Genomic DNA, 17082 nt, shown 5'->3' with positions numbered 1-17082 from the left:
AGCTGTAAAATGACACTGAGCAGGCAGGAGCTTTGTGTGCTGGTGTGGATCTGCGGTCCTCAGTAGGAAGGGGGAGAGTGGGACTCAGAGCTGTCATCGAGTGCAAGCGTGCGCGTTTACAGTGTGTGTGTCCGCTGAGGTGAGCCAAGGAGGATCCGCTACATGCAGTGTGTGTGTTCGCGTGCGTTTAGGTTGTAGCAAGGGTGCAGCAAAGGCAAAGATCCTACACAATGCAAGGAGGCGCGCAGAGCAGCTCTGATGGCAAGGGGTGCAGGTAAAGTAAAAGGAGTGCCCTGGGGGTAGGGTGGAGGACGAAGGCAGGGACTGGGGAGGAAGAGGGGGGAAAGAGCGAGGCAAGTGGAAAAGAGAGGGTGATCATGGCTGTCATACAGTGAGCTATAGCATATGCTGTAGCGCAGAACGGAGTGGTGCGGCAGGGGGAGGACGAGCATCACTGCACAGGGGAGGGGGAGAAGGGAAGAGGCTGAAGGAGAGAGGAGGGGGAGGCAATCAGCTCAGCACCTCTTCTCCACCAGGAAGAAGCACAGCGGGACGGGCCCGGGAGAAGACGCTGACTCTCATGCACACAGTCAGAACCACGCTGTCGATCGGCCGGGTCAACGTGTAGAGGTCACAAAGGGAGCTGCTGCGGGGACGGGGTTGGGTGTACCCCCGCCGGCCAGCGGGTCTACAAGATCACAGTCCGGTCCTGGGAGGACGTGTAAGGAGAAGGGGTCCGCCGGAGAAAAAGGGGTCGGCTCCCCAAGCCCTGCAACCTTTCCGTCACCATGGGGGAATGGACCATTTTGGAGAGGCTGCTGGAGGCGGCTGTCCAGCAGCACTCTACCATGATTGGAAGGTAAGACTGTAAAGGTTTTCATTTCTGGTTTTGTTTACACTGGTGAGCTGGGTTCCTTTGTGTACAGTATGTGTTATTCTGTATCAGTCGACGACCCCCCCCCCCCCTCCCTCAGGCTTGTCCCAGTGCTCTCCTCTGTTCTACAGTCCCCCACAGTCGTCACTGCCTCCCCCGTCCTTTCCTCCTCCCTGCTCTCCTCACCCCTGACCTCTACAACCCGTCGTTAGTTAAGGGATAAACTTATCGAGAATAATCAATAGCCTGCTTTTCTGGGCGTTATGGTTAATTCAGAGAGGTTCCTGTGTTGATAGCTAATAGCCTAACTATTGATAGATCACGCTTGATGCTTTGGCCACAGACCAATAGGACAGAAGGAGGAGAGGGGAGTGGGTGTGAGAGGAGAGCAGAGGTGCAGAAGATGAAAGGATGGTGAGCAAGCAGGTGTGGAAAGTAGAACCAAAGGGGGAGTAAATGGCTCTAAACTCTGTGTGAACTTGAGACAATCCCCCCCCCCCCCCTCCCCGCCAAGTTCATTCAATTGGTCCTTATCAGCAGACACTTATTTGCATATAGTGAAAGTCTGATTTGATCTTTTCTCATGTTTGGTGTGCAGAATGGTCTTGTGGTGGAGGTTGAACAGATGAGCTTTTAGTTTGATTAGCAGTGGAGACATGCCATGGAGACATGCTGTACAATCTGTGTGAAAAGTGTGCTCCACATCATCTCTGTGCGATTAATTAAGAAGCAGGAATCTTTCCACCCATTAAGCACAATCCAAATGTCACGCTGGGATGCTCATTTGGGAAAAGTGTGTCAAAGGGAAACCTGGATGTATAGATTTGTCATTTGAAAATTCCTTTTCAGAAAGAAAAAACCCCCAAAGCCATGAAAGGCCAATAATTTGTCTGCACTGCTGTGCTCATTAACCCAACCTCAGGTAGTCCGCAACAAGGGCATGGCCTAATCTTCTCTGCTCCAGGGGTGTGTGTGGTGTGCGTGTGTGTGTGTGTGTGTGTGTGTGTTAAAGGAGTGAAAATTGGCTCATGCCTTTATTGACTTCACTAAGCAGAGCCATTCGACTTTATCCTTCAAAATCAGTGACATTGTAACTGCATCGGAGCAACAGAGATGATGTGAGCCGCATTATTGCAAAACGTCTGATGATCAGGGATCTGAAACCATGTGCAATGGAGATTTTCCTTCCAATCAAACACTACACCAAGTAATTTCAGTGAGTTCTTCCTCTGTGGTTTTGTGCCTTAAACAATGAAATCACCTGGTCTAGTCCATAGACGGAACGAAAACCTGCATATAATGAGAGCATGTTGACTTGATTTAAAGATGCATTAAGAACATTTTGTGGCATTAATCATACGACTCCCTCCTGCTTACGGGATCGGTAGTAGGCTATTGCCGGTATCACTGAGAATCAACATCTCACTATGAAGCTCTACAGAGCTACCAGACATTTTCAGCTCATTGTTTTGGTGTCCAGAGCGACAAAAACCAAAACAATGTCTGTTCATACACGACCGTGGGCCGCCGCTCCCAACCCAGGAGATAAAACCAGCTAATTGTTTGCTAACTGTACAGCGCAAAATGGCAAAGAGCCGAAGTAACTGTGAACATTTAAGAAGCCAAAAAGAGTCAATATTCATGCGTTGGGAGACCAAACAAGGGCTAAACGCCAGTGAATATTGGAATTACATTCAACAGGTGGCCAGAAAAAGGAGACCAAAGGGATGTCCGTGTTGCTCTGTTTCTGCTGGATTTGTAAGTAGGCAACTGTTTGCTAACATGTTAGCCATAACAACTTCATAAGCTAATTGCTAACGGTTGTGAACTTTTCTGGAGTCTTTCCGCCCCCTAGTGGTCAAAAAATTACTTAATGCAGCTTTACAATCCAGTCCTGGCAGCTGAATCAGCAACACCCTGTGAGCACAGGGTCATCATTGGATGATTCAATGACTGTAAGCCACCTACAGTTTTTATTTCCAGAGGCAACTCTCAATTTGTCTGCTACCTCTTTCAAAAGTCAAATGAACACTCTGATGATATAATGGCTTCCTCTTATACGCTTAATTTGAGCTATATGGTGATCATGCACTTCACTGGTTGAACATTTAAAAGGGTTCCCTGAATACCTCAAATACATCTAGTCAAATGAGCAGTGGATCAATTTAAAATAGTTCTTTGTGCACCAGTTTTTTGTTCTTCCCATGAATCTACTAGATTAAACTGTGAAAACCTCCAAGGTGACATCATATTGTGGAATGATATTATGAACCAGTAAAATAATTTCTTCACACAGTAAGTAGTTTGTATCACCAGCTATATTTCCTCCTGTGCTGAATATAGTGAACTGCTCTGTAAATGATCCCTATGTGTTTTGGCTTCCCTCAGACTGTGTGTGTCCTACACGGCTCTCTAGTTGACCATAGGGCATTAGCTGTAATATTAGCTGCTTTCCAATGAGGTTCCCTCTCTCTACTCTGCTTGTCTATGCTATGCGAGTCAAGAAACATTGTCTTTGGAATAACTTTGTACAGTTTTTTGTGAGTATCTCAGGCTGTAGATCCCTTAACTTGTTATTTATTGTCAAGCAAGATTTTAATGTTGTCCCTTTAGCTTGTTTGCAAGATATTTCAATAAATGTACTGGAGAGTACTTATGCAGTTTGGTTGACAGAGACCGCAGGTTAGGGTGTAGCAATTATTATTATTAAGTGGGTTCTGGGTCTTGGCTTTTTACCTGTAGTCAGGCATTTTCAGACATTAGATGTTCCTAGACAATCTAAGCAATAACACTAAAACTACTAAAGATAAAGACTTGATTCCTAATCCTAAGCATGTGCCGGCATGGTCAGGAAATCAATTACACGTAACATTTAAATGATCAGAATGATGTCTTTGGATGTACCAGCAAGTTGGAGAATTGTTCACCACTCGCACAGTTTTGTGCTGTGAAGATGCCTCCGAGACTGTTAATGAGCAACTCCACACTAAATCAAGTATGGAGTCAAAATTGTTGCACTGACCTCTATGGGTTGAAAGGTTCAAGTCTGTTGCACCACTGACCACACCCAACAGCCCAGTTGGGTGTGGTCAGGTGTGGTCCGTTGCACTTGTGAACACAACCAACTGTGATGTGTCGTGTTGCACTGTTGTGCATTGTGAAGTCCTGCACTTCACGGGGTGTGGCCGGAGCATGCAGCAACCGCTAGATGGCATCACGTATAGGATGTTCAGCCTGTGTCTAGTTCCTTTGAAAGAGTTTGCATGTGTGCGCTTGCAGTTCAGACGATGCAGTTCCAAAGAGCAGAACAGTCATGTCTCCCCATGGCTGAAAAGTCTCCCCTGCATCAAAACTTTGGAACATGGTTGCATGTCGGTCATCTGTTTAAGTGCCAGCCCTCTCTCTCTCGCAACGTGGGGACGTAGTTCCACCATGAGACACTGTCAGATAGCATTGTCGGATGTCTGGACTCTCCGATCCAGCTACAATTAAGCTCCTTCTTAATTGTAGGTCTTAAGCTAACCTATGCCCTGGCATGGGATAGATAATTAGCCGAGGCGACACAACGGTGTTAAAAATAGAAATAGACCATCTCTACGCAGTGGCATAGGTTAGCTTAATTATGGTCTTTGAAAGAGACAGACAAACTGAGAGTTGCTTCTGTGCCTCTGACTAACCACAGGTGGCTTGCATATTGACTCATTCGAAGATTAACGTGTTTGTGTTGTGTATTGTGATTTCCATATGCCTGTCTTCTAACTGGGCAATGTACAGCGTGTGCATGGATAACCAATGACTGTAATCATGATGACACAGTGAGATAAATCATTATCAAGGCTGCATTAACCTCATTCTCTAGCCCAAACTGAATGTACTGTATGTTCAGCATTATATTCGTGACAGTTCAGTGTGGCTTAAATGTCTAAATGTATCTCGCTCTGAGTCTTCATTAAATACATGAATGGCATCTCTTCTCTTGAAGGGCAGAGGTAAGCTGCCAACCGGTGACAACACAACCAGGACTAATGCTATGCTTGGTGTATATCGTAAAAACCTATTTGTTCAGAATTTGTAGGGAAGCATACAATTTGTGTACTTGCCTACTGCAAATATTCCTTTACATATTTATGTGCAGAGACTCTGTGTTGACTGACTTTCAAAGCAGCATGTTGTTACACAGCATACCTCCCAAAGACTTCTAAAGGACAACTGTGTGGCCAACATTAATACATTGTTGAGATGGTAATATGTTCATATACTGGCGTATTTGTTTGAAATATAACACCAGCAGCCTTGATAATGTTTGCACTTGTCTAATATGTCTCACAATGTTGTACACATAATGACTAATTAACACTTATATATATATCTATATATCTATACATATATATATATAGATAGCAACAGGTTGTCAATAAATATTAATCTGAGACAGAGTTGGTGTAGGTCTGGTGAAGCACTTTACAACAGAATCGTGAAGTCTTCTTTTTACAATTACATGTTACATTTATGATTAATTTACATACACTTTTATACCATTTATTATTCTTTCTTATCAGACTGGTACATGAGACTTAAAAAACAAGATTCGTCCACACAACACTGCAAACGATTCTAGTATGAATCCCTTCTGTACATATTTTCATTTAACTTCTCCGTCCTAAATACGTTAAAAAAATATGTTAAACATTTATATTTCTGCTCTCTAACATATGTGATGTAAGGGCAATACAATCTACTTCACATTTGCGTAATATTAAAATATGACACGCTGTGGTTTTTTTGCAGACCACATGTGTGCTTTATATGTGTGTTCAACTGTGAGAGCACGAAGCCTTTGGGTTTGAGTTATACACCTTGCAGGTAGGATGGAAGAAAGGAAGTGAGTTGATGCATCTTCCCCTACACTGCAATGCTGTAGTGAGGTCAGTGCCAAAGACAAGCAGAGTACGAAAAAAAGAGGCGGAGATAATGGAGGAATGGAGTGAGTGATCTAAGGATGATAAAATAAGGGCTGCTGGATGGAAGAATAGAGAGGAGGGGATGTGAGCTGTAGAACAAAAAGGATACAGGGGGCATCCTTAGAGGGGGAGGAGTGAGAGGAAGGAAGAGAAGTTCTCCCACTGCAGTGGTTCAATGCTGAGAATCTGTGTCAGAGCTACTTCCTCTGGAGCTGCTGAGGAAACAGTCTGCACACACACACACACACACACACACAAACTCAATATGTGTCCTCTGCAATAAGGAGGACTTCTATAAATACAGAAGACATTTGTGTTTTAATTTAACATTCATGAATGTACTGCTCTCACTGTTGCTCTCATAAGAAGTGAGAACGAAGACATCCTGAGAGAAATGACATGCGATATTCACCATCTATGCAAACACAGCAGTGCTGGTAAACTGTGTTCTGTCTGAGTAACCAACACTTTTAATAAGAGGCGAAAGCTCTCTGTTGATGCATCACATGTATTGCATTTCAATCAGGATAACATATTTTAGAATATCGAATTTTGTTCATATATCATTTATGGACTCTGTAAAATAAATCTGTCTCCATTTACCTTTTTTATTCGATGTTTCTCCTGCGTAAAAGTGACATATATTATTTAACATCTATCACTCCACACCAGCGTTATAAGTACTTCATAAAATCTTAATAAATGTTATGTCGCCCTTGTTGTAAGTTGCAACTGATTTTCAAGTCATTCATTAAAGATGCATGAAGATGTGTCCAGCCTTTTAATGGAACGGACAAAGTGGTGTACAGCACACCGTGTTGCTCATTGTTTATGAGGTGAAAACAGCAGCCCGAAAATGGACGGACCTGAAAGGTTTGATGAAACCAAATAGCTCTGCGGACTTGTTTGCTCGCCCTAAAAGCAAAATAAATAGACCGTCTGGTTAGAAGTTGTTCCCTCCAGCAGTTTTTGTGCACGTATTTGTGTATCTCCACTTTGCCTAAATAGGTCAGGTTATCGACAAAAAGGAGATCTCCTACTTTGAGAGGGGCAGCCTACTTCTTCTCCCAGAATAATTGAGGACATCAACTTGTCTACTAGTGAACAAGAGTATATTTCATGTATCATTAATGATAAGCTTCGTGTAAAAAACAAAATCTATACTGCCTGGGAGGACTGTGTTGCAAAGCGATATTTCAGTGTTTGACTGGATTAGTAATCCATCATCCTTTGGCAAGGAGCGGGACTGTCTTTCAAATTAAAACCATTTCTGTGCTCATCTAAAATTTGCCATTAGTTTATTTGTGTAGCAATCCCTGATGTTGAATGTTATTGATTACACTGTTCGACAGGGGGATTTTGCAGTAAAGCTGAGCTCAGCATTTATCCAGCACAGGCTATTATTCATTTCAGCAACATATTGATGGTGTGTGTATAAGCTTCACCGGGCGTGTAATGTTTCCTTATACATAGCTGAAATGTTCTTTATTTCAATTACATGTTTGAATTCCCGAAGTAGCTTAGGACAGCATTTCATTAATTTTAATGGCCTGCTTTTAGATTACACAACTCCCCTAAAACAGAACTGCAGTACAATGTTTTGGGCTATAATTAATGGCTCTATTTTCAAGATCATAAAGGCAGCTAGTAGGAGACTGTACCGAGATGTGATTTTGAACCTTTGTATTTTAGAATGCATCCGTCTTAGAAATCTGAGTGTACGGTTAAGATACAATATAGTCAATATTTTTGAACTGCTGTTGGTTTGTTCTGATAAACAATAAATAATGAAGGTAGTTTAATGAATAGCAATCCATATATCGGAAAATTAAATGCCCTTTTTGAAATATATATATATATATATATGTTCTTAATTCAGACTAAATAAAAGTTATTTTGGAAAATAAAGAATATAAGGCAAATACTATACATTTTGTGTAATTTTATATTGTTGCATTAGCAGTTAATTGGTTCAGAATGCATTATTTAATTACCATGAGTTATCTTCATGAAGATAGTAGATAGATAGATAGATAGATAGATAGATATATACTTTATTAATCCCCAAGGGGAAATTTGTCGTGACAGTAGCAGCAACACACAAGAGTAAAAACAAAACACAAAATATAAGAAACAGGGATGAAAGATATAGAAGTATACAAGTAAAATAAAAGTAAAATACAAACAAATATATATGTAAATATACAACACACATGCATACACAACACACAACAACACTGACAAATCAAATACACAAAATATTAAATATAGACAGAGTGCAAAAAGCAAAGTGTGTGTATGAGTGCAGAGCAAATGAAATGAAATGTGTGTGTATGTGTGTAGTGCAAACAAATGAGATGTGTGAAGTGCAGATCAACATAGTGTAAGTAAAGTACAGTTAACTAGCTAGTTAGTGTACTTTACATTTCAGAGTAGCTGATTTGAATGAGATTAATGTTAAAACGCTGCTTACTAAAGTTAAGATCAGGGTGTGACAAATACATTTTTGCTGCCACATAAAAAGTTCTTAACAATTATCAGCAACAGCCAGGTAAGCGTCCCACTGGCAGGAATATGAATAATCTGCCAGAAAGATGGCAAAAGGCCATACGCCGGTGTGGTGTGAGTTGGTGTCCGTATATCACTTTTTTACTTTTGGAAAAAGAACATTTTCCAAAAAAAATGCAAAAATGTCTCACAAAGTCTTCCATTCACTTTAATCTATATCGGCGAACCTAACATATAATCAGACACATTTGGGCTCAGTTTGGTTATTTGTCAAAGTGGGATGTCAGCAATTTTTAATGACCAGTTTACAGGCATCGGGGTAAATCTATTCTGACTTAAATTCAGATAAAAGGGACATTTTAGATGCAATTAATTATTAGAAATACATTATCTTCAGACACAAAATCCTTCAGCTTTGGCCAGTTGTTGTGTTATCTAGTCGTAAAGTAGTTTCGCTTTAGAAAAACAAAAAAAGAAGATCCTAGCATATCTTCATCGTGAGACATTATCATAACTCAAAACCTGTTAATGTCTCTCCCAGCCAAGGTATAATTGAGGCAGTTACCTGAAGCGTCTCCCTCTGTTTCCTCCTTCAATCCTGAAAAGCAGCTGGAAGTCATTTACGTCAGAGTTGTTGAATGAGCGAGTGAGTTAATTACATTTCTGCACATGCTGTGGCACAGAGGATGTTCCCGGCTCGAAAAGACCTCTGCGATTTGTGTGTAAAACAATAAATATCAGAGAGAGGCCGACAGTATGTTCAAACCATTTATGTCGAACATTCTCGCTGATAAGTAAATAAAGAAGAGGCTTGAAGTGAGTGAACCACCACACAAGTTTAGCTTCATATTAATGCATCTGTAGCGCTGGCTCCTAGTGGCTCCTAGTGGCTCCTAGTGGCCCCTCAGGCGGCCATGCAGCCGGCCTGATACGTTGGCAAGACCTGAAGCTATTACAACAGTTTGAGAGAGGAACAGAGGATGAGGGGCGAGTGGGAAGAAATGCCTGCACTGTGATAATTAAGCTGCCTAATTTCTGTGCCTGGTACGGTCTTTATTCATTATGTGCTGCCATCAACAATCAGTGGAGCTTATTATTGAGAGCATATGGGCGGGAAGAGTATTTTTACTCAGGGTCTCTCTTCAGATAATACTGCTTAGCCAGGATGGCTCACTGTAGGTAGAGTCTGTGTACCTATATGTACAAATATACTTTGTATGTTTGTTGACTCGGATAATTTAAAGGCTGATATATATTCACAATGTGTGTGTATGTGTGTGTGTGTGTATTTCCCAATGCATCTGCTGTTGTGCTCAAGGCAATTGTTGTCCCTTAAGGCTGGCGACAGCAGCTGCTGTATGAATGAACGTGTGTGTGTGTGTGTGTGTGTGTGTGTAAAAGCCTCTGGGAGAGGCAGTGCCTGCATGTCCAGCCAACACACCAGCTGAAGAGCAGCTACTATTACATGTACACACTCTCACAGGTCAATCAACTGCCTACACATCAGTTTGTTTAGTTAGACAGCAGCGAGGTATCACTTCACTGTCTTTTCTTCCTCTTCTCGTTGTCCCTTTATCAATGTTAGCTTGTCTGTGAGCTGTTGGTCTTTGCACTTTATGAAAATACCAGCTGTCAGCGATGCAGCACAAGGAAATTGTGACCATTTGAAAATGACCGTGAGCCCAATCCAGAGATACAGACTCCACTCCTTTTATCCCAAATCGTATTGGATCCCTGACACAGTGTCAGGGGTTTAGAAAGTCTGCAAAAAGGAAGTGATTGATCTGTAGGGAGGTCCTGCGGAGAGGTGAAATGAGGTGACGGATGTGGGAATGTTAAAGGAACCATGTGATCGATGGAGAATGCACTGTATTTATCTACCGTGTTTTGATATTCTCTCCCCTCGGGTTAGATACAGTACAACATATTTGTCCTCATTTATGGTAGATATTGAATATTCTGCAGGTTCAGGCTGTCCAGTCCCAATCTGCCCCAACGTACAGTATTGGCTCATTACCCTGCAGCACTTAAAACACTGATGTTTGCAGATAACCTTCGTCCACTACTTTCTGCTAATGCAGCAATCTGCTCCATGCTGATTATTCTGTTATCCAGCAGTAGGGTACACACACATACACACACCCACACACACACACACACATCACAGCACAACACTCAATACTTGCAATGTCTTGGAAATTTTAACGACATAAATCTGCCCAACAAACAAGTACAGACGCAATATCTGCAGTACAGTACTTTAGAAAAGTTTACTATCTAAGGAAAGTCCATAAGTATGCCTGAACCTCCGAACTGTTAAGGTGAATAAAGCTGCAGTGGTCACGTCACTTGAAATGGACCTATGGAAGGCGGATACAGCGGGAGGACCATAAACAGCTTGTTGTTAATCCCCACTGTCACTGCGTTTCGTTTATGTTAAAATTCGCAATTATTCCACAATGACTCCTGCAGACGGTCTCATTTACTGAGGAGACACAGGTTTACCCGCAATTAAAACACCACACATCAGCAGGTTGTGTCTAACCCTGTGGAGTCCATCTCTTCCCTGGTGTATGTACAAAGCATGTTTTATTTATCGTCACTGAACTTTACTTATATATGGAACACCAAGCATTGAAAACCAGTTGAAAGTGCTGATGTGCTGCTTTTATACTTTCAGACGTTCAATGAAAAAGGCACCAACATTAATTGGGATAAAATAGCTTTATATGTAAATATACTGCATCATAGTCTTGTCTCCAGCCTCAAATACAGTACAGTATCTGAGGCTGGAGCACAGTATCTTCAATCTGCAGAAGTTACTTTACAACATCGGTAAATAGATAATACTCAGTCGGAATTATAAAAAGCATTTGAAAGACATTTAATTTAATTTAATTCGGAACATTTTAGTGAACTTTTGTTTTAGCCTGAAAGAACTGTCCAGCCTGTGAGCTTGTGTCACTATATAGAGATGTGGACAGCAGGCGGACTTTGTGACATTTAGTTTATGCTATTATAATGTAGTGATTATCACTGACACAATAATTAGGTCTGCTTTAGACCTTGAATAGAACAGTGAATGCAGACGTGCTGTAAAGTGCCTTCTATATATCATTTTAAATCTGCATCCGGAGCCTGCAGATTCTCACACTGACACTGAACATGAGTCGTATTTCCTAAACAAATATTTGCATATAAATGAGCAGTGTCGATCGCAGATTTCTATCTCGTCGAGCAGAATGCGTCAAAGGACTCCTTGTGGTGCAGAGCACCATCAATATCAGCGCTTTGGTCAAATCTACTGCTGTCACCCCCGCAGTGAAGGCAGCTCACAGCAAAGGATCCCAAAGTGACTGAATGTAAATCACACAGCGACTCACATTTCACATTTAAAGGACCAACGGTGCAGAGGAGCTTTATTCTGTTGTATTGCTGAACATACTGAAAGTCAGTGTAGCGTATTATGCTGACAGCTGCTCTGAGCACTGACGACCGAACATGTTTGCCATTTTGCACGAGTCTCACACACATGGCTGACTTTCCCTCTTTGTCTTTGTTTCCTCGTGTCTGTCTTGCCCACACATGCAACAACAAAACAACACACACACAGGCATGCTCTCGCAGGTGGAGAAGGAACAGTCCTGCAGCGGCGCGCTGCTCTATTTTAGGTTTGTTTCACGCTATCACGTATCCCTCTGAACGATCACGAGCCGTCTCCTGAACCGCATCATTGGGAGACGCTTATTTCTTCGCTCCCCAAAGAATATATATATTTTTTCTCAATGGAATGATTTTTTGTGTCCACAAAGTGTCTTCTCTCCTATACCTTTCACTAATTTGCTGGTTGCTGTGGTAACCGGACGTGGAAAGCCGTGGTGGGAATGTTTGAGGTCTAATTCAACGCTATACTTTAGAGTCTCATTTGACACAAAGTTAACAAAGGACAACTTTTCAAGTACATATACAAATGCAAAGGAATTATATTATGTTACATCACTTGAATTGAAGGCTCATGTCATACGCGCTATAGCCAGCATTAACCCTCCAGTTGTTTTAACCCACCTGGGGCCAACTCCCATCTATCTCTGTCCCTCCGGCTGCCTTGGGTGGCCCCTCTCGGGCTTGGAAACAAAGTGTGTTCTAAGTAATTGGCTCCGTCACGCAGGGGAGTGTGCACATCCACTGCATTGTGGCATAAATACCAGGGAGCCCCATGATGTGCAGGCTTTCCTCGCTCATTAGAAATAGCTGACAGTGCAGCACTAAACCCCCAGTCCTCCTCCGCAGTGCTCCTGCTGGATCGACACCAGAAGATAACAGTACAGCACACCAGTCTCTCAGAGGCCTTGAAAAGCAGCCGCACTGTCCTCGAGACCCCTCAGCCCCTGGACACAGCTCCCACTAACTGCAGCAATGCACTAATGAACCTCATCGGGAAGTTCCCCCCAGTTTTTAGAAGCTGTCAGCATATATGTTTCAGCACTATGCTGCTAATAATCAGCACTCTTTCCATGACACTGGGAAGATGCCGTTTCTAGAGGTCAAAAAGAGGTCATTTGTACAATAGTTTAATATGCGTTAGATTGGTTTGCAAGGATGAAGAGATGTGCGATAGAATACGAGTGAAGGCAGCACGTCATATTATCGGACAGATACTAACAATTCATTTGACACTAATCCTTATTTCGATGGATTGGTGAACGTCAATCACCGTGAAAGCATGTGTGTGCGGTCCCTCACACTGATGTCCATTTCAGCTCAGCAGGAAAGATGAGTGTGAAATCACCTTTACCTTCGGACGACCCCTACTGTTCAGTGTCTCTCGTGAGCGTATATGTGTGCACGTTATCTAGAGTTCACCTCTCGGGATAACACAAGCACACACACATTCATGCATGAACGTAACCATGAGCACACACAAAGGTGCATAGTTTGGTCGGACATCTTGCCTGAAACCTGTTTTCCTTCTGTTGATCTGAAATGGTTTTAGCGTCCAACATAAACAAAGCATCAGCATTTTGATTATGTTAAACCAAGACCTGCAATCAATTTTAAATGGTCAGAATCATCGCCAGGTATTTCCTGAGCTCGTGCATTTGTTCCTTACTAACTGACACTGCTTGTCTCCCTTTCTCCCCCTCCCCATCCTGCCCTTTCCTTCTCCTTCTGTCTCTCTGCAGGATCCTGCTGACAGTGGTGGTGATTTTCCGTATCCTAATAGTAGGCATAGTTGGGGAGAAGGTGTACGAGGATGAGCAAATCATGTTCATCTGTAACACCATGCAGCCCGGCTGCAACCAGGCTTGTTACGACAAGGCCTTCCCCATCTCGCACATCCGCTATTGGGTCTTTCAGATCATCCTGGTGTGCACGCCGAGCCTGTGCTTCATCACGTATTCTGTTCACCAGTCTGCGAAAGCGCGTGATCGAAGCTACGCTCTCCTGCACCCGTACATGGATAACCCCGGTCACGGTCACCACGGCCGCCATCATGACCATCACTCTCGCAAGCTTCACTCTCGCAACATCAACGGCATCCTGCTGCACCCCGACAGCAGTAAGGAGGATCACGACGGCCTGGAGTTCAAGGAGATCCCCAACGGACCCCGGGGATCCTCTCACACACACAAGAATACGAGAGTGCAACGGAATGAAGGCATCTCCCGGTTCTATGTCATCCAGGTGGTTTTCCGCAACGCACTGGAGATCGGCTTCCTGGCTGGCCAGTACTTCCTCTACGGTTTCAATGTGCCAGGGATGTTTGAGTGTGATCGCTACCCATGCGTGAAGGAGGTGGAGTGTTACGTGTCTCGTCCCACGGAAAAGACCGTGTTTCTGGTCTTTATGTTTGCAGTGAGCGGCGTTTGTGTGTTGCTCAACCTGGCTGAGCTCAACCACCTTGGCTGGAGGAAGATAAAGACGGCCATCCGAGGGGCGCAGGCCCGAAGGAAGTCCATCTGCGAAGTCCGTAAGAAGGATGTTTCACACCTGTCCCAGACCCCAAACCTGGGCAGGACCCAGTCTAGTGAGTCAGCCTACGTCTGACAGAGGCTCCTCTGCCTGGGGGCTCGAGGACCTTTTACATTTTGGAGAAGAGCTTTTCCCTGGCCCAGGACCCCCGATCATTAGGGCACAAAAATAACCACTGCATTATTATTCAGGAGCACAGACGTACTCTGTGCAGTCGTGACGAAGCATCAATTCACAAAGTCTTTGACACTTCAGGAGGGCAGGACCCCCCTCCTCAAAAGGCGTCTGTCTTGCTGTAACAAAGGTTACACACAGAACTTACATGATGCCTAGGTGACACTAGGTGCCTTCAAAGAACCCAACAGACGACATCGAGCAATTACTAACAATATGAAAATACTGTAAAGATAGTCTGAGGTCGACTCATTTGAAGATCTTCATTATTTGCCTTTGCCGTAGGTCAGAAATAATCCCTTCATTTTCCAATTATGTGTGCATATGCAAAAGCTTAAGCGTGTGCATGCATACGCATGTGAGTGGGGGGGAAAAAAGCCAATGCCTGACTTAAGTCAGAGAATTCAATGCTAAGCTAATCTGAGCTTCTGAGAGAAAGATGATATTGTTTGTCATTGTCCATGATCTTCGAGTAAAGTCACTCGATGGACAAACAAGCACCTTTTTAATCATGTTGTCAGAAATTCCCACAAAGCAAAACACAAAAAGCAACAGCACTAAAGCTTTCAGCAGGAACTGGAACACAGTATTTGATGTCAGTGTACCAGGCTTTTTTCTTAAAGATCATCACTCTTGTTCATATTCGTAGGTGCCAATCATACGGCAGACTGACATTGCCCGGGAGCATTTGTTCTAAGTGAGACACATGGTGCATTGGAGATGAGTTAGATTAACTTTTCAACACTGTGTCACGCACCACAATGCTCTCAATGCCTGTAAGGCACACTGTTTACTCCCAGAACCAACTGAAAGCAGTCAAGAAAAGTGTGCCATCACGTTGGTGATTGCTGTCGAAGGGGCTGAATGGAGTTATATAAAGAGTTTTTCAGCTAAACAGGAGAAAAGTATTGTAGTCACAAATATTTTAACATGTAACCTCAAGCTTTTTTTCACAAGCTGATTTGGTGCCATATTTCAAAGTATGTGTACATAACATGTAAGAACTACACTTAGCCTTTTTCCCTATGCGATGTAGTCGGGCTTCACTTGGATGAGGATATGGGCTTTGGGTGGTAATGAAGATTAATCATAGATTGCCAGCTTTAACAATATGTATTATTGATGTGCCCTTTGTTCAACCTTCGCCCTCTAATGGAGACTATATGTTCCGAAAAGTCCCCCCCCCCTCGCCCCCTCCCCCTATGGACTTTGAAAAAGGCATGTTACCGAAGCATTAATAGAATGGATAGATTATGACATGTAACTTAAAAAGAGACTGTTTTATTTATTTGCATCCTGCTCCTGTGAAATGTAATACTCAGCATGCATGAAGATGAAAACTATAAAGAGATATGAACATAGAATCCCGTTGTGGGAATATTGAAAGTGAATACCTGAAAGGCTCCAGAACTGCAGCAATAATAATATAAAGTATGTGAAAAAAGATATGTGAATAAATTATTATGCAAACAGAGATTATGGCTGTGCTGTGTTTAACAAACAGTTGGTATTATTGTGAAATTCTGCCATTTTACTTATCAGGATGTTGTGATTGTTTACACATTAAAAATTCATCTTACAGCTGCTACACTAATACCACAGTGTGAAAATACTAAAAGTAAAACATGCTACTTAAGTATTAGTACAGAAGTGTTCGAAGCAAACTCTATCAAAAGTTTAAAAAAAGTATGTTTTAGAAGTTCATCATATGTTTTGTATACACTCTTTATCTGAAATGTAACTTTAAGTGTCAAATCGATTGAGTGCAGTAAAAGTAGTAAGTCTCAATCCTTCAGAAGAGGATTATGATTTGAGTTCTGGCTCAAATATATATTATTACAATACTCAAACTAAGTCCTTTATAATACACTTCGGTTAATTTCCAGGTCATCAAATAACGACGCGTCCTGCGTCCCGCCCCTCTGCGTCTGAGGCGCCATTTAGCGTCTGTATGAGACGCAGCAGGCTTTCAAGAAACTCCAAAGTCCACCCATCAGCTCGGGGGTCCGGTGGTCCATATCGGCACGTTTAAAACCAGGACCACAGCGGATCATCTTAGTTTGAGACAAAGAGATGTTTAAAGTGTTTAAAGGCAACATGGGGTTGGGTTGCAGCAACAGTTCTGAAGTTGAGTAGATCTACTTTTTTACTTTCCACCGGTGGTGGTGTGGCCGGCGGTATCGTATTAGATAGATAGATAGATATATACTTTATTAATCCCCAAGGGAAAATTAGTTCTCTGCATTTAACCCATCCTTAGTTATTCAGGAGCAGTGGGCTGCAGTGATGCGCCCGGGAAGCAACTGGGGGTTCAGTGCCTTGCTCAAGGACACTTCGACTTGCAACTAATGGGGAGAGCGGGGATCGAACCCACAACCTTGGGGTTGCAGGACGACCCCCTTACCCCACTGAGCTACAGCCGCCCCCAAACAGTATTACAGAAACATCCAACATACAGTCGCTTTCCATGCTGTACATAATGCAGTGGAACACACAACACAGAGTATAAAATGCAGTGCTCTAAGCTGCACAGATTCAAAACCTGCTTTAACATTTATTATTCAACGCTGAGAAATGATACATCTATGAGGG

General features: G+C 42.8%; 1 protein-coding gene across 1 annotated transcript; it reads left to right on the top strand.

Moving 5' to 3' along the window:
- Window positions 1–581: 581 nt before the first annotated feature.
- On the top strand, window positions 582–15966 carry LOC130190808 (gap junction delta-2 protein-like). The gene is made up of 2 exons (XM_056410435.1): window positions 582–859; window positions 13527–15966. Exons 1-2 carry the CDS (start codon window positions 789–791, stop codon window positions 14389–14391), a joined length of 936 nt encoding a protein of 311 aa, XP_056266410.1. The 5' UTR covers window positions 582–788; the 3' UTR covers window positions 14392–15966.
- Window positions 15967–17082: the final 1116 nt, after the last annotated feature.

This window comes from Pseudoliparis swirei, chromosome 3 (genome assembly GCF_029220125.1).
Source record: "Pseudoliparis swirei isolate HS2019 ecotype Mariana Trench chromosome 3, NWPU_hadal_v1, whole genome shotgun sequence".
NCBI lineage: Eukaryota > Metazoa > Chordata > Actinopteri > Perciformes > Liparidae > Pseudoliparis > Pseudoliparis swirei.
This window is presented reverse-complemented; position numbering and strand designations above follow the sequence as displayed.